Source organism: Acanthisitta chloris, unplaced genomic scaffold (genome assembly GCF_000695815.1).
Source record: "Acanthisitta chloris isolate BGI_N310 unplaced genomic scaffold, ASM69581v1 scaffold7725, whole genome shotgun sequence".
Lineage (NCBI taxonomy): Eukaryota > Metazoa > Chordata > Aves > Passeriformes > Acanthisittidae > Acanthisitta > Acanthisitta chloris.
This window is the reverse complement of record NW_008675291.1, coordinates 38,702-62,887: the sequence shown is the minus strand read 5'-3', so window position 1 is coordinate 62,887 and position 24,186 is coordinate 38,702. Positions and strand designations below refer to the sequence as shown.

General features: G+C 38.4%; 1 protein-coding gene across 1 annotated transcript in view; it reads right to left on the bottom strand.

Moving 5' to 3' along the window:
* Positions 1-24,186, bottom strand: part of MYO1E (myosin IE) — a 42,271-nt gene that overhangs the window by 6,223 nt on the left and 11,862 nt on the right. The window contains exons 5-18 of the mRNA XM_009075686.1: positions 22,309-22,396; positions 20,662-20,751; positions 19,706-19,837; positions 18,366-18,500; positions 17,090-17,222; positions 13,462-13,658; positions 12,316-12,396; positions 11,844-11,930; positions 10,492-10,578; positions 9,260-9,427; positions 8,396-8,481; positions 7,713-7,794; positions 6,818-6,924; positions 3,260-3,358 (exon numbers count right to left, since the gene is read on the bottom strand). Coding sequence (XP_009073934.1) covers positions 3,260-3,358; positions 6,818-6,924; positions 7,713-7,794; positions 8,396-8,481; positions 9,260-9,427; positions 10,492-10,578; positions 11,844-11,930; positions 12,316-12,396; positions 13,462-13,658; positions 17,090-17,222; positions 18,366-18,500; positions 19,706-19,837; positions 20,662-20,751; positions 22,309-22,396 — 1,572 coding nt within the window. The remainder of the gene's footprint in view (positions 1-3,259; positions 3,359-6,817; positions 6,925-7,712; positions 7,795-8,395; positions 8,482-9,259; positions 9,428-10,491; positions 10,579-11,843; positions 11,931-12,315; positions 12,397-13,461; positions 13,659-17,089; positions 17,223-18,365; positions 18,501-19,705; positions 19,838-20,661; positions 20,752-22,308; positions 22,397-24,186) is intronic.

The following is a 24,186-nucleotide window of genomic DNA, read 5'->3' as shown; positions in this document are numbered from 1 at the left end:
CAGGACTCAGAGCTTGGTGCATGTGAAGATGCATAATATTAAAATGTTTGTTTAGTGAGACCAAACAACTGCAATGAGAAGGACAACTGTTCCCTGGAGTCTCCTATTTTCAGATACTAGTTTTACTATTTGGCAACTGCAGCAGTTAATTACAGAAAGTTCTGCTGTTATGTGCTTAAGTTCAGGGCAAGGCTACTGACTAGCAATAATGTATGGCCCAGATTTGAATATCCACATCCCTGATATGCTGGATTCATCCCCAAACATGTGGCAAATTTCCCACTCAAGCCTTCTCAGTCTGTCTTGTTCTTACAAAGGTCATTCCTGTTTCTAAGGAAGTGATCAGCTCATGTCCTAACCCACCTGTTCAACAGCTGGTCTGCATTTATCAGGGAAACATTCTTGGCTCTATCCCAGAGAGCCTTTGGCTAGGCCTCTGGTGCAAGAGGGAAGCAGTGGTGATGTTGGTGCTACCTAGGAGGAGCTTTGGGAACTGACCACACAAAGGGCTAGAGAAGGAGGAAGTGCTATAACAACATGTGTCTGATAGAAAGAAGCAAGTAGTCTTTTCTCTCATGGTATTCTCTACAAACCTTCAGAATGAGATAGATGCCAGGTTGCAGCCCCTCTTAAACTGTCCACTTTTTCAGGCTTCACTTGGGCTTTGTTACTGCCAGGCTGGAGTTGCCTTGTCCCACTGTCCACCAAAGGAGCACTGAAGGGCTTTAGCTGCCTCAGTGTGACTATGGACAAGTAACTTTCTAGCAGCAGCTATTTAGAGTCCCTTGACAACAAGACTGGAGAACAGCGAAATATGCTGTGACAAATTTCTCCCCAAATCTTGTATGTTCTTTATTCTTGACAATTTCTTTGTAATGCCTTAAGCATACTTGGGTTATATAAACTAAGCCATGCTTATTAGTGAAACTGTTCAACAAATGAAAAAGCAATAAAGTATGAAGTTCAGTTTGTTGCAATTCCCAAGTTCTTAAGATGATTTAGGCAGCTCCTAACAAAATGTTCTCGAAAATACATTAAGGGCATGTTGACTACTCATTACTCAAATGTTATCCAGCCAGGAAGCAGAAACAGTGTCATGCAACTTAAGTAATAACACCACGCAAAGAAAAACAGCAAACAGTTAACTTATGAATAACTCAGTAGGATGCAAAACACAGATGTTTTCATGTTCAGATCTCTCAGTTAGAAATGCTCAGGCACTATGCTTGGTGGTATAATAAAGTAGCTCTTATGCCACCTTAAATATCACACTAATACATCATCTGTGCTTAGACAGTGTGTAAACTTACAGATTTATGTGATTTATCAGTATAATGGAATAAACAGATGCAACCTAGTAAGGAGCTGTAAGTTAAAGTAACCCCCAGTGCATTTGCTTATCAGCCTCTTTGCAGGTTCTCATGTACCACCAGCAGTGTAGCTGTATAGGTGGGTCTAAGCAGGTCTGAAGGTAAAGCTGAGGTTAATAAAGGTGTTTGAAACTGCTATACAACAAAATTTGACATGACATTTCAGCATGTTGTAAATTCTTTCCTACATCCCCTGAGCTGCAAAGGAAGGCACAGGGAAAAACATGACTTAAGACCTTTTACTATAAGTAAAGCTCTGGGGTACAAAATAAGAATAGATTTGAAATTCTTCCTTTTCACCCAATTAACTTCATACATTCTACTGGTGTGACAAGTCTACAGGGCAGAAGAAACAGATTATTCTACAGCAAGCAGTTAGCTCTTATGTCTAAACAGAGGAGTAGGGAGCTCAGCTTTCAGACCAGTTATGCTTTGGAACACACAGGCCTTGTCAGTGGCTGTGGCTTTTTGCATGCAAATGTAAATTTTGTACATAAAAGTCTATTCAGCCCAGAAATCTCCACTTCTGTGGAGCTGCCAAGGAACACCCCATGAAAACAAGTGCATGAGCATGCACTGCCTGTCCATGCCAGGCCCCAGCACACTGCTGCTCACACTGGCTCAGGCTCTCAGAACAGAGCTTGTTCTGGTGCTAGGGTACTGTCAATGGAAAGGGTGCAGGAAGAGTTTTACTGATAACAAAATGATAAATTTAACATGCCTAATGAATTAGAAACAAACGGATGAATTCCACAAAGAATGGTTTCGGTTGCCTGTGGATCCAGAAGTACCATGTGCCTTTCCTTTGTGCAGACCTGCACAGCCCTCAGAATCACTGTTCAACAAGGGTTGAGGCTACACTTAATACACATTATCAATCTGTTACTCTGTGTCAGCAACAGTCTGTGTTAAGTAATTCACCCTGAAGCACATTCATGTTTATATGTCTGGGCTTGAAGAAAAAAGTAATTTAAAACTGTTCTATAATGAAAATTGAGTCCACACTGTAAGGTATGTTAGGTCTGACTCTTACTACATGATTAGAATATTCTTGGTATTATCATGAAGTATTGGCTATGTCCTGTGCTGTCTGATTAATTATACTCCTCTCCTTACAGCAACTGATTGGGTTTTATGCTTTATATTCTCGAATGATATCCAAAGACTTCCAATAAAAGCTGATTTGTCACATAATGCCTGTTTGGGCATTTATTAGCTGTAAGTCTCAACTTTCTAAAACACAGAAGCTGAATGTTGTATAAATCTTGAAACTGCTCTTATTTAAGAGGATTTCATTAGCTAGTGGAGGTAGTTAATCATCTTAACAGCTGGTCCTGAGACACCAAAAAAAGCATTGGTCTTCCAGAGCTCTGACTTGCTTTCATTCATTCAGTGAGCAGCTGCAGTGCTTTCAGTTGTAACCATTCCCAGCTGTTGGAACACCAGTGGAAGGATAACGAGCAATTTAAGCTTTTTACACTGCAATGGTTGAATGGCAGGCACGTATTTCTTTACCTACCTTCTGTCTGTCATTGGCAAAAAGAGTTGGGAGAGCTAGAGCAGTAGCATTTTAAACAAAGGCCAGCAGCTAGACACTCAGGTTTCAGGCACTGCAGCAGTTCCCTTAACTCTTTTTAACTCTGAGGAGCCCTCTCAAAGTAACTAAGGCTATAGGCAAGTTTACAGAAAAAATGAAAGTACTTTCAAAAACACAAAGCCAGGTCTTAAAACACTCTTAAATCTCTGTGTGATCTAGATCATTGCACAAGGCAACTCGTGGGAAAAGGGAAAGTGGGAAATGAGAAGCTTTCAGAACTGGCAACCTCTTACTACCCTCCTCACCATATGAACAACTGTGCTGTAGTACTTCTAAAGGAGTATTATCCTACCTCTGCAGAAACTTCTGGAACACCCGTCTGTAGGCATAGCCAGCTCTTCTTACTCGAATATTTTCTTTCAGACCCAAGTATTCCACTTGATGTTTCACCCTGTGGACAAAAACAACACAAGATTTGCAATCTATTTTACTTAAGCAAACTTGTGGATTGAGGCATTCTTAGAAGTCCAAATCATATTCAAAGACTGTTGACTGCTAAAATTCATGTACAGGTACACGAGTCTATGTTTGCATATTACCATGAACACTGCAAGGTGGGAAAAATATCCAATACAGGTAGACTACAGTGCTGAAATATATGTAGCAAGTTTACCATAGCATTTTTCCTAGTTTAACTTCCCATCTCCTAATGAATTTATGGATAGATTTCTAAGCTAATCCTATTACTCATAAAAGGCCAAGTAACTATTAGCTATACTGTTACACAGCTGGTATCCAAGGGACTGGGAAATGGTTGTGTCTTCTTTTGTTGAAGGTTTTACCAAGGTTTTACATAGCTCAAACAGCAACAGTTACACAGTAGCATTTCTTTGGTTGTTCTGGAAAAAGCCCCAGATGCCAAACTTTCACTCCACAAAGATTCAGACAGTCAGGCTGGTATTCTGATGAAAAGCTAGCATTGCTTCTTGAAAACGCTTGAAAATTTGAAGAATTTCAGTTGCTGATTTCCTTTGCATTTCCTTAATTTTCTCATCTGTCATGTGACTGAAAGAAGCAAAGCCAGTTTTTAACTCTGGTGCTTCTGTTGCTGTTCTTTTATAGGGCAAAGTATAGAAGTTTTAGCTTTCAGTCTGAAATAAAATAGTTGTTGAGATTTTAGTCCTGCAAGTTTAACAAATGGTATATAAGAGAATTTTTTTAATGTATAATAAAAAGTGAGACTGTAAGATCTGACTTAATTTTGTTTTGCTCACTATTTCCCTGAATTTACAAAAGATTTTTCAGATCCTGAAACACTCAGTTAATTCAATGTTATTTCTCTATTTTGAAATATTAAATTTCAATATAAAATGCACTACCCATTGATTGTTTTGTTGAGACATTTTTTTCACATGACTCATAGTATGAAGGGAAAAAAATCTTTTGAAATCCCTTGCCACAAATGACAAAAGCCCTTCAGTTATTTCTTCTTCTGAGAGATATTTTACTACATGATGAGTGATACTGCTCTTTTAGCTTACCATAAAGAATACTACACATTTTAGCCTTGCTGTGGTTCAAGGAATAAAGTATATTTTGTACCCACTCCAAGAATTCTGGTACAGCAGAATGTTGGTGGACAAAAGTACATTTTCCTGTTTATAGCTTTCCCTCCTGTTCACATCTGGAATAATGCACTGGAGCAACAGTACTACTCCCATTTTCTTACTGTCCTGCCAGTATTAGTGTCCAGCACCAGAGAATTTGAGACATTTTTCTGTTTTTCCCTTTCCTTTCTGAGAACAGGCACACAGAAAATCTCCCTCCAGGCAGCAACCTCAAGCAGGTCAGGGTCTGGGAATTCAGCTAATGCAGCAATTTTGAATACAAGTCCAAGTGGCTGTGCCAGGACCTGAACAAAAACACATTTCAAGAACACCCCAATTTCTGGAATAACTAAGGTATTATACAAGGTTCAGATATTACACAAGGCCTGTGTTTCAGTGCTAAATATTCTAGAGTTATTCAGTAGCAGTAGAATGCTGGCTACATGGCTTCTGTGAGCATGAAGTAAGACAGGCTTTGTGAAAGGGTTTTTTCCTTTTTCAGTACCATTTTCACGGTCTAGTAACCTGCCACTAGTAAGCAAATTACTACTCCCATCACACTGACTCTGGCAGCATGTGTATGATGCAGCATTGTGTGACCACAGAAGAGAACAACAAAATCAACTTAAATCAACCGTTCAGCAAAATATCACATAAACTGAATTATATTTTGTACTTCCTTCAACACAAAATTTTTTCACGGTAAAATCAAAAAAAACCAACAAAATTAAGGCTAAGTTTGAATTGTCATATGCATGTTAAATTATCTCTTCCCCAGACTTGTCACCAATTGCCACAACATAAGTATCCCCTGTGATGTCCTAGTACAATAGATGGGAAACCACCAATTTAAATGGAAGGGAATGTTAGGAATTTCAAACAGGGATTAAGGATTACCATTACAAGGGGCACTTCCACTTTTGTCTGAGTTTGCTAGTACACAATCCTTTGTATTTCCCTTGGCAAATACAGCAGCCACTGATAACACACCATCCTCATTATGGGAAAACAAGAAGAAATCTTGCCCATTTTTGCCCCAAAAGGGTTTCCTGAGAGCTGCCCTTTTCTCAGGACTAGGATTTTATTTGTTTCACTGGTTTCCCAGCAACACCTTCCACAATCACAGGCCTGTTTCCCAATACGTAAATGACTGATTTTAAAAGCTCCTCAACTTATAGTTAAAAGTTTTATACGTGCTTTTCCCAGGATCACTTATACTTTCCTCCTTTGGTCACCAGCATGAGTGGAAAATTAAGTGCTACATAGTAAGATTTTCAGGGGTGGAAAAGCTAGAGAAAGAGGGTCTATATTTACCGCCAAGCCCTCAATGACACTTTGAAGTGCAGCCCCAATTGTGGCTTCTGTAAGTGCTCTCCATCTGCATGTGATTGTGCTAGTCTGCATGCCAAACGGCAGGAAGGGAATTCTGCTGCTGTGTGGTCGAGAAAGCTTTTTATCAGACTTTGCAAGTTGTTTCACTGTGATAAAAATAACCACTTGCTTTATCAGCAATCTCCCCATTATCAAAAGCACTTTGTATATAGTAATAAATCTTATCTGCAGTAGCACCTCACATAGTATGCATACCACACTGATCTCCTACCTCAGTGCAAACAACAGCAGAATCTTTTTTTTCAGGTAAGAGGAAGATGCTATAAGCACCAGATAGTTAAAGATGCCTTAAAACAGATGTGATGAACCAAACTAAGGATTTAGACAGCTATTTAACATCTATATAACCACCTGATATGATATTCCAGTGAATTCTGTTTAAAGACTTGGCTAATTAAACTTTAAAGTCAAGAAGTAGAACAGGAACTTTCCACATTCTTGGCTATAGAGACTTTCTGGCTCATTTGACACAAAAGCAGATACAGACATCCTACTTGGCTTTTTAGCTTAACGGAAGGTTGTTTTCAAAGCAAAAGTTAGAAGGGATGTATGATGCATTTGGTGTGCAAATTCTACATGGAAAAGACATCCTACTTGGCTTTTTAGCTTAACAGAAGGTTGTTTTCAAAGCAAAAGTTAGCTGAGTCTTTAGTACACTGATAGTGTTACTCATGCAAATGTTGCTCATTCATAACTGATAGGAGAAAAGCAAAGAACTGCATACACCAACTGCTGATTTAGACCATCACTTAGCTTCAAAGTTTAGGAAAAGTCAGGGCATATTTCATTTCTGATGGGTTTAGTGAATCTAGTTCTGTTTGTTGTAGGCTATAGGATTAGAAATTATGAATTTGTGTGGTTTCTTTCGACTATTAGCACTGTTTCTCACCACATGCTCTGCTTATCCCTACCTGCTCTCCTCCCAGTCCCGAGACTTCTTTGTTTCATTTGGTTTGATGCATCGGATGTAATGGGGTGTACATTTCATCAGGGTGCCAACAAGGTCATTTGCTTGTTTCTGGAAAACAGAAGGAAAACAATAGGATCTGAGCTGAACAGGGTAAATCATGAGAGAATTCTAAAATCACCGACCATCTGATGATTATTCAGTTGACTACACTCAGTTGACTTTGGTCTTTGTGCAGAACAATCAAAGTGCCTTGGGATAATATGAAAAACTTAGCAGTAAGTAGAAGGCACTATTATGTCCAGCTATGAAATATATTTAAACTACTGTATAAAAATATGGAGTGATAAGGAAAGCATCAAGTGAACCTGTCAGGGTGAAATATGAGGAACGATAAAAATTGATAAAATATTGATTTCTGAAGTCATGTGTAATCTAAGTGTGTATTTTACAATCAGGCTCCAGAACAGACACTCTCCCCCTAACATTTGCTGCCTTAATTCAAGGCACACTGTGGTCAGTAGAAAGATTTCTGTTGCCTTCAGTGGGTGTTGGATCAGGCCCCACTGCATTTCTGCACTATAAAGAGACCAGTTATCTGTAGTTAATTGTAGGACATGAAGTGGCAGAGTGAAGCAGCTCATTCATGATGCACATGCAAGTATTACTTGTTTGGAAAATTCACTGCTGTAGAATGCAGCTGAACACAACATTTAATGAACACTGATGCTGGGCAAAACACAGTTCTAACAGCTGAAACATCACCTAGCAATCGAGATAATCCTGGTGTCTATCTTGAAAAATGACAGTAAAAAAGAAGCAAAGACTTTTTTTTTATTTATTTAGGTACCCATCCACAAATGCACATGCACATGCTGACATTGCCAAATGAGACACACCTTGATTTTGCTGCCTGCAGTGGTAGGACGGCCCTTCTTGTCTGCTTGAAGGTTTTCAGGAAACAGAGCCTTTATAAAAGGCCTAGGAAAGAAGTTATAAAATAGGGTTGGCATAGAAAGACAAGTCAATGCAGGCCTGTCAAGGAATATGCTGTAAAAGTTGATAGTTGAGCAGAATATAAATAGCTACTTCTATTCATCTGGAGTTATAGCAAATCTATTTTAAGATTAGTGTTTTCCAGAGCTTCATTCCTCATAGACATCCCTTGCTATTTTAGTGAGCATTGGAAGACATGGTACCAGACTTCTAGAAGACCCAAAGAAATGCACACTTCTTAAAAAATAAGCATCAACTAATTAAAACACATTAAAAAAAAAGAAGTTACTTGAAATGTCAAAGCAGTGCCTGTTCTGAGACAATGACAAAGCACTGATGGCCTTGAGGCCAAAACAAACGGTTGCCATTACACCATTTGTCCTGACACTGCAGTGCCTCACTCACTCCAACTGGCAGAAAATGAGGGTCAACACATAAGGCAAGTTATGCTGTTCTACTACAGTGATGTTTTCTTTCCACTTTTACACAAACGAGTTCACAAGTTGTAAAGAAGAGAAGTCAGGCCCTCTGCAGCCATCTGAACTAACATGTTATTCCTAGCTTTAAGCAAGTTTTGCTTACGTACAAATCACTGCTCTGCATGAGTTCAATCAAGTCCATGAAAAGAACATCCCGATTTCTCTCGCAGAATCCATCCATATCATAAGATACCTGGGCCAAGGTGGAAATTGATTGTTTGTGGTAAGTTGAGAACCCAATAATTAAAGAAGATTTAAATTCTGTCCTCATCAGTAGCTGTTCTGAACTTTTCGGTTAGTCTGGTAAAACTTAGAGACTACAATGAGCACTAAATCCTTGCATGTATTATTAAACTCTTTCACAACAAACATAAAGGAGTTTCATCCATATATTTAAATTCAGTTTAAATTCAAATTTAAAAAAGATTGTTATGGAGCTAGTGAATGGAATATGACACAAGTGAATTGAATACCCAATTTTATTGATGACAAAATTCTGTGTAATAAGGATTTACTGTTATTAAGTATAACTGCAGGAAACCATGAGCAGGCTGAGACATAAACCCAAGTAAGACAGAACTGTACATTATATTCCCAGTGTTACTGGTATATCATCACCAAAGCATAATTTTTATATCTGAATTCTTTAAATTTACTGCTACTGTGACAAACAATTAAGATGACAATTAAAAAAAAAGACATTGGACACTTATTTCTTACATTTAATATTAAAAGTTGTGGTTAGTATGCTTGATAGCAGCAAGGCCCAGACTCCTCTCTCCTCAGCAAGGGACATGTGTTAGGGCATATTTGTTCTCAGCTCCCTACACTGTGAAAGGACACTGTCTCCTGAGATAATCCAGCTATTTAAAATCCAAACAGCCTCTTCAGGGCTTCCCCTTTCCTTTCATTACTGCTCTTTTTCTCTATAAATACATTACAGAGAGTTCAGTGATGATTTTCCACGTTACCTTTCCAGCATAATGATGAATGATAAATCCCTGGTTCCAGCTGTTGAAGTGTTCATGAGTTCCAATCTGCATCTGGAGTTTCTGAAGTAGAGTTTGATCAGCTCCTTCTCCCACTGCATGCATTGTGGCACACACATCATCTAAAATGCTCATAATCCCTGGGGGATTCTTGTTGGAAAACAAGAACAGCAGCAGAAGTGAGCGGAAAAAAAATATGATGCCAGTTTTTCCCACCAAGCAGAAAATTTATCTTTGCTTCAAAAAAACCTAGAGCATAGTCAGGAAGAATTTCCCTCTAATCAGCAGAGATTAATTTTTACAGTCATGAAAATATTTCGAGGAGATAAGTCACTTTGTGTAATGACAGTGATAGTGGAAACAATGAGGAAAACAATGATTACTGTTGGGAAAAAAAAACAAAACAAACCCACCAAAACACTTTACATTTACTTTAAGCTTTGTTCTCATTCCACCAAAAAATAAACCCATGTCTGAGGAAAGTATTTAAACTTACATGCTGTAGTTTGACTAAGTTAGAGCTAAATATCTGAGACTGTGGCAGGAAATCTAACCTCCTTCCTAGTTAGCCTGATGCTGACACTAAATGGCAAAATCTGATGTGCATTTAAGGATGAGTCACTATAGTGTTTGAACTACTGTCCTAGCCTACATGGAGATAAAGACCTAGTGGAAAAAGAACTACTCCTGTCCTAAAGGAGAAGTCAACATTTGCTGTCACCCCAAACTGGAACATAAAGACTTGAAACTGCAGAATATTCTGTGGAGCAAAGACACAAAACTTCTTTTATCTACAATACTTCCTCTTCATTTGTTTCTGCTTAATTTGCAACAGTACCTCAAAGGAAGCTGGTGGTATAGCTTCCCCAAACTCAAATACATCTCCCAGCAACACACAGAGCCTCATGTAATGTCAGTAAGTTCATGATAAAGTTAGGTTCCCAAAATTTTCATTGCCATCATTATATGTTTTAGTCACACATCAGTCATGCTATAGTATAGTCCTCTTTTTGGATGGTATCTTAGATCACATATATCTTAGAGCTCTTATAAGACATCTTATGTAAGATTTATATATAGATTTAGTATGACTCAGTAACTGAACAACAGTATTTGCATTTTTCCGATGAACGTTCTTGACAGCAAAGCAGTTGCCCAGATATTTTAGATAAAAAAAATCTTGTTTTTTCCACCTGTTTGTTCTAAATACTTACCACTTTGTTCTCTATAAGGTCACACACTATTTTGTTGTTAAAGTATTCTATTGGTGTCCACCTAATTCCTTCTTGCACATATTCTTCCTGTTGAGTAAAAAGAAAGATGCAAATATTGCTTTGCACTGCAGATGTAGCACTAGATTTACAACACACTCCACAGACACAAACTCTGCACTACTCATGTTCAGGAAGACTTGCCAAATGTATGATTGGGTGGAGGTGGGAGAAATGACCCTAATGATAGTTAAATCCAGCTCTCTGCTGCCTAAAAGATGAATTGGAATCCCACTCCGTTCTCCCCACACATTCCTTTGTCATTCACAGCCCTTCGGTGCAGGAATATTTCAAGCACATTTATTGTCAAAGCATTTTGCAAATAGTAACAAAGTGACTTTTAGAGTATCTTGACAGTGCACAAAGCATCCACCTCCTAATCTATTTTAAAAATTAAGATTGTGACAGGCATATCAAGGCTCAGACCCCCAAAACAACACATTTAAAGATGCACATGAACTGGAGTCACAGCTGGACTTTTTATTTCTGTACACAATTACTGTAACCATAAAGACACCTAGAGAATGACTGGGCAAAAATTCATACTAAAATGTGATTAAATGGACCTAATCAGTTGTGTATATACGAGTTCAGCTAGACACTTTGCAGATCACTTGTGCATTCACTGCAATGACTGGTTACTTTCACACAAAGGCATTTGTGTATGTGCATTCCTGAAAACACTGTCCCAAGGCTGGTGCCAGGGCTGAGCTCCCACTGCACAGTGCTCCTGTCTCAGCTGCATTCTGGCTGCCCTGCCATGCAGAAGCTCAGGCTCATGGAAAGTGAGATTTTGCAGTAAGACTGTGAATAGAGAGCTACAAATACTATCACAAGTATTTTTGCATTTGTCTCTAATTGATTTCATTCATATATATATATACTTATAACAACAACAAAAAGAAAAGGTGTGGAGGAAATTAAGAAAAGCATTCCCAATTAACTGTGTGTCATGTTCAGGGAAAGCACAGGGATGGAACTGAGCTGCAGTTTTCCATCTCTGGAGTCAATGAGTCAGACTTTGCAGCAAGCCTGGGCAGAGTCATATGACTGCATGAGCACACCGTGTGAGGGACTCACTTCTGTGCCACTGCATCAGAGAACAAATGTCTGCAGCTCATGGGCTTTAGAGTTTTAGGGTCAGCCAACAACAAAGGTTGGTTGGGTTTTTTTTAGCTTTGTCTTGCTTAACAAGGCAGATTTTACTGTTAACAGATGATGAAACCTCAATTTTTCCACCAACTGAAAAAGCAAAAGCTCATTTATGAATTCAAAAATAATAAATGTCTGGTTACCTGCTCTGCCTTCAGTGTCAGTTCAATAAAAATCTGCTGCAGTTTTTCATTAACGAAGTTGATGCAGAACTGTTCAAACCCGTTTTTCTGCAGAAAAGGAAACAATTTCAAAATTAGTCTCCAGCCTTATATACAATAATTTTTAGTTCTTATGTTGGCAATCAGCTTCAAAGAAACACTGTCAGTGATAGATGGGTTGCTGACTTTATGGACAGTCTGTGGAATCTCAGATCTTTCTTTTAAGATCAATGACCCAGTTTCTTTGAAGTTACTTCAATACTTTATGGTTATTAAGTGAGACATTACCAGCAAGATCACAATGTCCAGGAAGTTGGGTTGGGATTTTTTTGCTTTTATTCTGGCCACAGCATCTAGGGGGTTTTCTTCTGTTTTGGATTTTTCCCCCTCTAAATTACAGAAAACCCTCTCATAGGTCAGATCTGCTCAAACCCCGAGTATTGTACTACCTTACCTGGAATATTTCAAAGCCATAAATATCAAGGACACCAATGTTATATTCTTCATGGTCCTTCTCCATAGCCTTATTAATAGACTAATAAAACAGAAACAAAATGTAAAACAAAGTGTAGTTTACATATTTCAAAGATACAGATATTCTTAAATACTTCGATAAAAACACTGGGGTTCTTAAAAAAGAACCTATTTAAATGGAATACAGATACATATAATGGGGTATTTTACTTTCATTTTTTAATAAAGCATTACTAACAGCTAGGAAATGAACAGTATACTATCCTGTTTTCCAGGTCAGTGAGGCTTTGGATCTACTATTTGTAAAAATCTTTCCTCTTTGGTGTAACTGGCTCAGTTAAAGAAAAGGAGCCAATATAGCAAAGAACAGCTTTAAGTCTGCTATTTGCAGCTGGTACTCTGAATCTTTTCACCTCATTCTGTGCTTCCACACTTCTCAGTGTCAGTGCTGGTCCAGTGGGAATTACAGGGCTATCATGATGAGGGACACCTATGAGACACCAGCAGTGCCACCACAGAGGAGACCTCTGCTTCATCCAGACAGCATCTGTGGCCAAAGGTACAGTTTCCACTGCTCCAGCCCAGCCCAGAGTCTCACTCTGAACAAGAGAGTACTTCAGCATGGAGAACAGAATTTGGCCATTTGTTCAGCTGCCACATCTGGATGCTGAAGGGGTTCTTTGCAGGACAGTGGGGTAAGAGAATAAGGGACCATAATCCACTAATTCTGCTTAACTGTGCAGGAAAAAGTAAGAATCAGAGAATTATGGATGCTGACAGGAGGGAAATGTCAGAGTATCATATGGGACAGTTATGGCAGGAGACTGAGCAAACAGTGCTGACAGCACAGCTCATTGCTTCAAAGAAAACGCAGCATTTGTCATATAATCACTGCCTTGTGTTTGATATCTATGGTCAGAGTCTCACTGCACAGTGCTCGATATAATCACTGCCTTGTGTTTGATATCCATGGTCATAGTCTCACTGCACAGTGCTCATGCTAAGGTTTAGGCAAAGGAACATACTGGGTCAAAGAAATGACAGACAAAAAAAGCACTGCAAGGAACATTCCTAGTTACTTCTCTTTGTTTTGACAATTCAGTAGAACCAAGCAACTTCAACTTACATCCACCAAGTAATCAAAAACCCGGGAATGAAGGGCCTTGGCCAGTGCATCCCTGGTGTAGCAGGCTTGTTCCACATTGAGAGTTACATTGATGGACTCAGATTTGCCTCCCCACTTGCTGTCCATTTGTCTGCTGGTCAGTTTTTCCTTTAGGCGGTCCTGGTTAATTCCCAGGAGAAAAGCAGGGAAAGCCAAAACTGCAAGAAACACCACAGTTGCTGGATTATTACTTACAGACTAAACCAGTACAGAACAAAGGAAAAAAATTAACTGCATCTCTAATAACAAAAAAACTCATGGGGCAGCTTAAAAAGAAAAAGAGGAGGGATTTGGGTTTTCAAAATTTCCCTAAGCTCCTCAAGGACATTTTCAACTCTTTGCTTACATGGATTTCAATTAAGATAAACCACCTTGAAGTGAAATAGTCAGCTATTTCTGTACCTTCAGTCCTTCAAACATGTAAGCTGCCTTAGGTCATAGTTTTGAACTATGTGGTTCAAACAAATCACTCTTGGAGGAGGTGGAAATAAAATACAGAGCTCACACGTTAGATAAAATCGACACCAATGAAAACTCTTTATACAAACATGAAACATTTAAAATATAATAAAAAATAAGCTATCTGCTTCCTAATAGTCTTTCCCTTTCTTCTTCTAAGTTAGGACACTGCAAAACATTTTCAACTGTCTTGCCAATTACTTGGTTTGTTTTTTAATCCGGAAGGATTTAGCAAATTCTGTTTTCCCTTGTTTAGAAGTAAAGCACAAAAAGACATCTGTGCAATAAGCAGCCACAAGTGTAGTATTCTTTGCATTCTTAGCACATGGTGCAGATGTTAGCTGCAGGTGTCACACACCTTAAGGGAGTGGAAAAAGAGAAACATCTTGAAAGCACATGGAAACAGCTCCCAAGGGCAATGCTTGGAGCTGGTATGGCACCTCCACTAAAGCACATAATCCTTTAACAGTGTTTCCTCCATGTTCCATTGGTTTCAGATCTGCTTTACTGGTGTGAGGAGGATGTAAAACGGTCACTAAGGCAGCAGCCACTTGTGCTTTACACATCTGTAATGTCACAGCATGACTTCACTAAACCCTTTAGTAGATTAATTCAAAATTATTTTTAAAATTGAAAACAACCACCAGCTTTCTATAATCTGATATAAATACCATCAGCAAAGTGATTAATTTTACTCTAGGGTACCAGGAAGTAAGCAAAATTGAGTCACTGGCAACATCTCTGGTAATTCACTGAGAACTCAGGTTGAAGAGAACATGAAAAGGTCAATATCATATGCTTCAAAATGGAAAAGAATGTAGGTAATTATAGACCACATATGCTCACATATACTGTAAAGGCATCAGGAAAAGCACTCAGCCAATACTACTGGTAAGAATTTATGAAGACAGCATAATGGTAAGAACCACTGTGCATACCTCAGAAACTCCTCTTTCACAGTGTTAATGATTTACTGTAAGGGAAGAGTCGCTGGCCAGGACTTGATATAACTTCACATTCTTAAGATGCCTGGTTGTTTTCCCTAGTTAGGGACCATAAAGTTACAGTCTGGAAATTATTATAAAGCAGGATATGCATGTAATTGAAAAAAATGATCCTCAAAGAGTAATCAGTGGCATTCAGTGGAATAGTTTTAAATACATGCTGTGAAGGAAAGCTGAAAAGACTCAGCTCACTTCATCAGTTTTCAGAAAGCACAAACCAACCCTCTCAACACAGTGCAAGTGTAAAGAGCAACGGGTTAAATTCTCATCCAGGAAAGAAGTAGTATTTGCCATGACTTGCAACATGGAAGATTTAGAATAAATAGTAACATTTTCAATTATTAATATAAACAAGGACTGTGACAGATACAAATCACTGTCAGCTTTAGTATTTGTCTCAGTGTCTGTTGGGAATGGTCTGTACAGATTTGATTCTGACTCAGATCAAGACTAGAGATTTTTGTGCCTTGAAGAATGGCCTGTTTTTCTGCAGTTGGCTGTATAATAGCAAGAATGTATTGACCAAACTCTTAAACTTTTATTATTTTGGGCAAAGCATGACTTAGCATGGTCTTGCATTGTCTTTTATCTTTTGTAGCTATCCAGGCTATAAATGCTTTCCTATGTAGTTGGCTAGGACAAACAGTAAACTGGGGAAAGGATTAATGAAGAAGAGAAATTCGCTCAACTCTCATCTTCAGAATGCAAATTCTGCACTAGACATTGTTATTTCTTCTCTGGCTTCTTTAAATCAGTATGTCTATGTGCAAGTTCTATATTCATTTTATCTTCTTTTTTTCTATGTATTATTCATACACAGCTTCTGTATTTATATCCCAGTGAGCAGGAGAACCATGGGGCACACGGCTCAGCACAGAAATACGTTCACTTTTAATGATTTACTTTCAATTCTTGTCTTTCCCATTAGTTACCTTGATGCAACACATTCTATATCTGTCTTGTCTGGCTATTAAATGCCTTGATTTCATGGAAAGGTTTAATACTGTGATTTAAATGGAAGCACAGTAGCTCATTTTGAATCATAAGGCATATAAAAAATTCTATACTTTTCTGTGAATGCATATGATGCTACAAAATGTTTTTCTTTGGGTTCAACTTAATGTCTTAATTTGAGAGAATGGTAAGGCTAAAAATCAGTAATTTTCCCATTTCTCAAAATAAAGTGCAGGACAGTACTAGTACAGTTGTGCATGAAGCTGACAGCACAAGATACTTTATTCACAACTAACCTACCTCAAAACTAACCAAATGCAATTTTCCTAAACATATTATAACCATTCTGAACTAAGAGTTCAAAGAAGAGACAGATATGTATAAGGTACAATATAGGCTGTGCTTATCCACTTTGTCCTCAAACTATCAAGTTAGCATAAATTAACATTAAAAGCAAGGTATAATCATGACAAAAATGTTTCAAACTCAAGGCCTATTAATCTTCCAATATCTTGCTGCTGTGAGCCTGGCTGATACAGAACAGCAGCAAGTGGTGAGGGATGCAAGGACAGTGTGTTGTGAATAAGGACAGAGTAAAGAAAAAGTTACCCAGTAGCTGTACCTAACAATGAAGTATCAGTTGAGAAACCTGAGACAGGAAACAACTGCAGTATGTAAATTTTGCCTGTCAGTTCAATTCTGAGTTTGTGTTTTCAAGGCATCTCTTCTAGCTGCATGTACATACATGTGTGTATGACTAGGCACCAGCTACATCCTGAGACTGGAGACACCCATAAGTTGGGAGCTGCTTTTTATGGGACAAAAAGGTCACACAAACCACCTAACCTGGTGTTCTTATGAGTGTGTGCTGAAAGAACCAAAGTTCAAGTGTGATTGACAGCATTTCTTACAATGGCTATTACTTCATACTCAAAGGTTGGAACAAGGCTTCTTAAATTCAAAATACAAAACCACATTAAGTTAGTGGCACTTTACAAGACAAAACAGGGGTCACAGCACCATTGCTCTTGGAAGAAAATCCAAAATGGCAGCCCTGCACAACAAGAAATCATGCACTGTGTTTGGATAAGCAGCTCTAAATTGCAGTTTACCTTACACCATCTGGGCTTAAGCCCATTGCTGCTTCTATAACAGTTTCCAGAGGTACTTACACTCCTCACTCTCCACTGCTGCGTAGTTGCCAACTTCTTTGAAGCTGATGTTTCCCAAGTGCAGTATTCCTGCCACTATCTGCAGTACCAATGCCTGTTCCTCTGCAAAGATCCCAATCACACTCATTGCATGCTGGGAAGAAAAGCAAAAAAAAAAAAAAAATCGAATCACAGACTCATCTTAGAAGTCTTTTTAAATTTTTGATATTAAAAACCAGAGCTTTTCAAAGAAGTAGAAATTCCTAAGGCAGCCCAATTTCATTGCAGACTGCACTGAAGTTTCAAAAGGTCCCACATGCCCTACTCCAGCATTTTTTTTGGTTTTTTAAAATTAAATACAGAAGCATATACACTATTTAGATGATGTATTAACAAAATAAATTCTGAAAAGAATAATGTTACTAAAAAACAAACACCTGCTCTTAAGTGTCACACTAAAAATACTTTCATTGCAAAATGGGCAACAATGAACCTAAGAGACAATGATTTTATTCCTTCTACACAGTTTATCCACTGTGACAAAGAACTGTGAAGCTGTACTGAATGACTCTAAAAAGCAGCATAGTGTCTGGCTCAGGCCATGAATTTCAGTCATTTACTGGAAAATAAGCCACAACAACACCGAGTTTTGGAGTTCAGAGTACTTGGGAACTTAAAGAATATCTTCTCAACTGACTGATTTTCTGAAATACCAAATTAGCTGGAATACAACAGTTACAATTTGGTTTTTAGACCTCTAAATGTGCTCATACCTATGTGTTAATATGTTTATTTGAAAGAGTAAGTTACTAATAACAGCAGGTTGACAGGTCACACAATGAATTGGCAGCAGCACTGGACAAAGATCCCCAGTTGGTGCTTTCACAGTTCCTTTCCCCAGCTTTTCAACCACACTGGTTTAAATAAGCATGAAAGGTTAATCAGCACTAAGAATTCAGCTAAAACAGGGAACTCTTTTATATTTTCTTCTAATGGAAGTTCCTCGCTGCGTTTGCATTTTCACATTTTTCATACTGCAGATTATCTGCACCAAATTAAATTTCATTAAGTTTGCAGCCTTCTGAGAAAGAACAAACTGCAAAACAAAATGCCTTTCTATAAAAGTTATCTATCTTCAGACTAACATACCTTGTTCTCAGGGCAAAATACAGTTAGAATAAGTTATATCTACATTAATTTCTCATTCCCACACTCATACATCTATGTCTTTGCTACAAATGGACAGTGAAAGGAACATACATCCACCACTGTGCAAATCATACAATAAAGAACTCACCAATGTTTCTTGGAAATCTGATTTGTCATTGATGTCATCGACTTTGTAGGACCCAGAGAGACTCAGATAGTAATAGTAGTCCATACTGGTAATGCCAAGACTGCTTTTTTGTTCTGAGGAGGCCCCTTCAATTAGCTGTAGAATGAAAATCCCCAAATTAGGTATTATACAATGATCTTCAGCAGAGATGAGGCAGGTCAGAAACAGGTGACTGAGCCTGAAATTACTGGGAGAGATGTGGCTAGTGCTGTGCCAGGTACATATCCTCCTATGTTTTGTTAGCTGCTTAATCCAAAAGGCCATATTCTCAAGCCTTAGTTTAGTTTTAACTTCCTAATAAGAAGCAAAACCTGTCACAGACTCGAATGCCTTCCATTGCCTTTTCCTCATCAAGAAAAAGCAAAGTGGGTTTTCCAGTCTGCAGTGTATTATCTATATCCTCAGGAGCAACGTGTTTTCTACGCCTACTGCAAGGTAGGCAGAGTTGAAAGCATACTAAGAAAGCATTATCTGTGACTCTCACTGTGAGGACAAACACCCTCAGACCTATGTAAAGTCTGTGCAGTCATGCACAGACATGGCTGCAACAGGAAGGAACGAACTAACCTCAAAAGAGAACAGTCAAATCCCCACAATCGCTCAACTCCTGTGGCAAAAAGCCTCTCCAAGCCACAGAGGAAAATCAGCAGGACAGAGCAAATTGTTTATATACCTTGGAAGAAGAGAACACACAGCTTCTGGAGCAATTCCAGCTCCAACTAGGCTTTCCATCCTGGCAATGGCACTTCAGCTTTATGTGAAGCTGCTTATAGTCACTTACAATGCAGAGTCTTTACCCTACTTTTGCAGAACTTGATCAACAGCACTGCAGCAGGGAAGGAAGGCACGTGTCAAGGACCAGTGAAGGCCAGAAAAGCCTTTTGAGATACAAAAAAGTGGGGATGCTTGGAGGATTCAACAAATAATATTATATACACACATATATAAATTGGCCTGTATATATATTTATACATATATAGGCCAGTTTAAAATGAAATCTGCTGAAAAGTTCTCATTTTCTATTCTATTCTACTAGATTCTTCCATATGAGAGTTCACAATTAATTTCCAAGCAAGCCCTTTGAAATACTGAAGTCCTTTTGTTCAGGAGCTGAAAGGCAGCCAGGTAGGTCTGTGGCAGATGGTGTCTTACCATGCTATCAAGCTTCCCAGTGGTGGCCAGGTGACCTTCGTGAGTAGGCACTCAGTAATCTCACTGTGTTGAAAATGACTTTTCAGTCAAAAGGAAAAACTGGTCCTAGATACTTTAAATAACTCCAAAAGGACCTATACACTTCTGACCTGGTAAAAAATGTGAAAACTCCTCTCTCCAGGATTCCTCATTACGACTCGAGATTTTTCCAGTAGGAAGTTGGAGATTTTCCCTCCGTCTGGTTCTCCACCTGGGCTAAACTGTATTTCAAAGTATTTCCCCTGCAATAAAGAAGTAAAGCTGTTAAACCATTAGTAAATGCAAAATTGAAGTCATGCACTTGTCCTGTATCCCAAGCAAGGTTACTAGGAGAGTTCATCTTTATGGATGCAGTGAGGGATAAGCTAAGCTTAGATTCCTGAAACATCACATGTCTTTCCTTCTTTCTGCATTCACACAGCACCAGACTGGGGACAATACAGCACATGTTAATGCAAATGTAGAGGTTCAGTGGCTTTTCTTCACTGCTGAGAAGTGGCTTCTTTTCTCTTGCTTGGTATACAGGAAACCATAAGGCTCACCTATACAGGAAGCCAATTAAACAGATTTATCACCAAAGGCAAACAGTGTTCTGTTGAAAACAAGGTAAAGCCATTATCTCTTGCTTTCAGGGAGCCATAAAATTGCATTAACACTCATGTTAGCTGAGGAACAGATCTCAATGTTTTAAAGCCTACATGTAACTTTTTAAAATGGAACCTATACTATGTCATCTAGTGAACAGTCACTTCACAATATTATCCTGACTATTTTATAATGACAGACTGCAGGTAATTCCTGCCTACTCCCTGTGTGTATAAGCAAATGCTGAAGACCTGATATTTTATAAACTGTGACCAGTACATACTCTAAGAGAAAAAAATGCACCTCTACCAAATGAAACAAGCCTTTCCTTTTGACATTTACTTTATGTTTTAAAACATGCTGTGTATTTTATTTAGATGTAGCTCACTTGCAGTCAATTTATAGCATACTCCTGAATACTGTCTCTGTAACAACTCAGAAGTTGGAAGAATAAAGTAATCTTTAAGGCAGAGAGACTTACAAATCTGCTGGAGTTGTTGTTCCGTACAGTCTTTGCATTCCCAAAGGCCTCCAGTAAAGGATTGGACTGCAGAATAATATCTTTAACATGCTAAAATTTTAGGAAACAAGAGAAATACAAATTCAGAAACAGACATTTTTAAAGTTCTTACAGATTTTCTAAAAACACCCCATGACATCCAAATTCTATATTAAAAAGACAAGAAATTCTACATCTGAAAAAAATCCTCTTCATCAGATTAGGAATAGACTCTAGTCATTTTTTCAGAGTTTCTAGTTCCTATTTTTTGAGGAAAATCCTACAAAATTAAACAAAATGCCTGAGGCGAAATATTGGTTCTTCTGTTAATGGTTCTGCCAAGCAACACAGTCAAGACATTGGTCTGTTTTTCCATCATCTTGATTGTAAACAACTTCCTTCTAACACATGAGCATTTAAATCTTTTGGGGGGTCTGGAACCACAACCAGTGAAGTCAGAGCAGTGTGAAATTCAGGAATCTTCAAGTGCTTCAGCAATCTGTTTTGAGACCAATGATGCTGCTATATAGATGTTTTAGAAAGCAATAAAATGTGTTACTATTGTCTTGTTATCTGATCCTAGGAGCTGGAAATATGGAGAAAACATCAGCTTTGGAAAAAAACCAATGCATGCTGGGTTGTGAAAAGAAGATGGAATTTTATGTCAAAAGAAATGCTCAAGGCAGCTTACCAACTTCATCAACACTTACTCTGTAATTACTGAAAGTACATTTTAGTTTTGTATAAAAAGCTGGAATTTTTTAAGTAAAACAAAATAATTACGTATAAAGGATGATTATCCTTATTCCAAAAATAACACAATGCATATCTGAATCATTCTCTTGGGTACTGAATGATACTCTGCAATGTCCCCAGTATCACTGTTGTGCAAAACTAAGCAGAAAGAAGATATTCAGCATCAGAAACTGCAATAAAGCAAAAATCACAGTAAGCACTCAAAAATGATGGTCTGGCCAAAGCAGCCACTACCTACCTACCACTGCCTGTCACTCAAGGAATGACATTGTAATGTCAGTAACAGAATTTTTAAAGCTAATTCACTCCATTAGCTTTAGTTCATAGGCTTTGACAGGCATAGCAGACATCAATAGTATAGTTATTGACAAAAGCAACTACCTGTCAGTTCAGCTAGGTTTCTGGTACTCCAGTTGTTCCTGGATAACATCATAAAACAAGACGATGTTCTTGCTGTGGCTCTTTGATATATGCATACAAATCAGAGATTTAAAGGAAGTAATAAACCCCCCCAAAACAGTTTTAGTTTTCAATAACATGGTCGGTGGTTGTTCTTAATCTGGTTAAGAACAATGACTAAAGTACCTTTCACCCTTTAACTATAAGCTGTGTATGTTATTCAGCATGAGAGCTACAGCACTTCCAGCAGAGCTGATTCTGGGTCTGTGGATCTCCCTCCCGTGGCTCCCATCCCAAGCAGCCCAGCAATCTGCTGGGCACTCCAGAGTCCCTGGGGGCTGGGATGTATTTCTAGCTGCTCACTCACTTGCTTCCTAGGCAGAGTACCCCTTATCTGCTGAGATATACGTTTCTCATTCTACCTCTAAAAACAGTTCTATGTTTATGCTTCAGGACTACTCTGTATCAACTCACCTGTACTTTTGGGCCACCTCCTGAAATTTTGGAGACATAACTCATGATATATTTAGCAGCTACAGTCTTTCCAGCACCACTTTCCCCACTACAGTAAAAGAAACAGAAAAATGCGTAAGTTAAGTTTTTAAGTAGCTCTAGAATGGAGTAATTTGATGTTCATCTTGTCCAAGTGAGGCTAAGGTACCTTAATAATATACACCACATTTTCACCGCTAAATCACTACAGTGTTGTAGCATGGCTACCTTAATAATATACACCACATTTTCACTGCTAAATCACTACTACAGAGACTGTGATACAGTGTTGTAGCATGGTCCTTGGATGTGTTTGTGATATATAATTGTGAATACATCATCTTGCATGGAAACCAGAATCTCTGTGGGACCTCAAAGTCAGAAAACTCTGTAAACTGAGAAACAAATCTACTTCAACCAAGATGCTCAAAAGAGACTGTGTGTTAAGAACTCAATTCCCATTAAATTTAGTGGCATTTCAGACCTTAACTCAAAAACTCATTTGAAAAGCCAAGCTGCAAGTGCCATGCAGATGCCAACTTCATTTTAGGAGTCTTTTGTTTTAGGTGTTCCTGAATGGAATAATGAGGCATTATTAATCACATCCTGAATGACGGAAGAACTACCTTCCTGTTCCTATGCCTCTTGACACAGGGTACAAGAAGTCTTAATATTCCATACTAGCTTTCATAATTCCTTCCTTCCGTTATAATATTTCACTTCAATGGTGAATAATGTTTACATCAGTAGCTTTGCCTTCTTGCAATCACTAAGCTGCTCAAGAGGGAAAGAAGATTGGCATGCCAGACAATCCAACCTCACACTGTTTCATACCTTAAAGCTAATTCAACAGAATTCCTTCAGACTTACAAGGAATCTTGCTGCAAGTCAGCTTTGACCTTAATGAATTTACCATGACCTGAACCATTATACCAATACAAAAAACCCAACACATGGTTCAATGTCATAAAGACAGCTGAAATGTTTTTCTTGTGTGAAAATCTGTGCTATCTTTAAGCTCCTGAATAATTGCAGGGAATGTTGTTGACTCTTCTATCCTGCGCCTACTTGTTCCTGGATATGGATCAAATACACATCTTTTCCTGCACAAATTTTAGCTATGTCTGCCAGAGAAACATCAGCATGTCCTGCACAGGAAAAGGCCTTGCTGAGAATGAACAACTCAGAGCTCCTTATCAGCATGACTAGTAGATATTTCCAAAGGTTTAGTTTTGGAAAAACTCCCCAAACTGCCAAGCTACAAATATCACTTTACATCTTTAAAGCTTCCAAAGAGTATAGAAATACTGAAAGGCTTCTTTTTTATTTTCTCAGAAATGTTTTCATGCTTTTGTCTTCTCCTGACTGCAGTTTTACAGATTAAACAGAAAACTTGAAAAGGTGAAAAAATACTTATTATCCATCTCTGAAGCGCACAGCAGGGACAGGACGAGAGGACATAGTCTTAAACTGTACCAGGGGAGGTTTAGTTTCAACATTAGGAGGAATTTCTTCACAGAAAGAGTGATTAGATACTGGAATGGACTGTCCAAGGAGGTGATGGAGTCACCATCCCTGGAGATGTTTAAGAAAGACTGGACATGGCACTTAGTGCCATGGCCTAGTTGACATGGTGGTGTTAGGCCATAGGTTGGACTTGATCTCAGAGGCCTTTTCCAACCCAATTGATTGTGTGATGATTATTATTCTCCCGTGTCATCTTTCCCCAGCCACCAAGAAGAAAGTCTTTATTATTGGTATCTACTACATTCACAGGGACAAAGTTTGCTGAATGGCAAACTGTTTTTAGATGTTCAAATCAGCAACAGTTCAACAATAATTAAAATAACATTTCTTCAA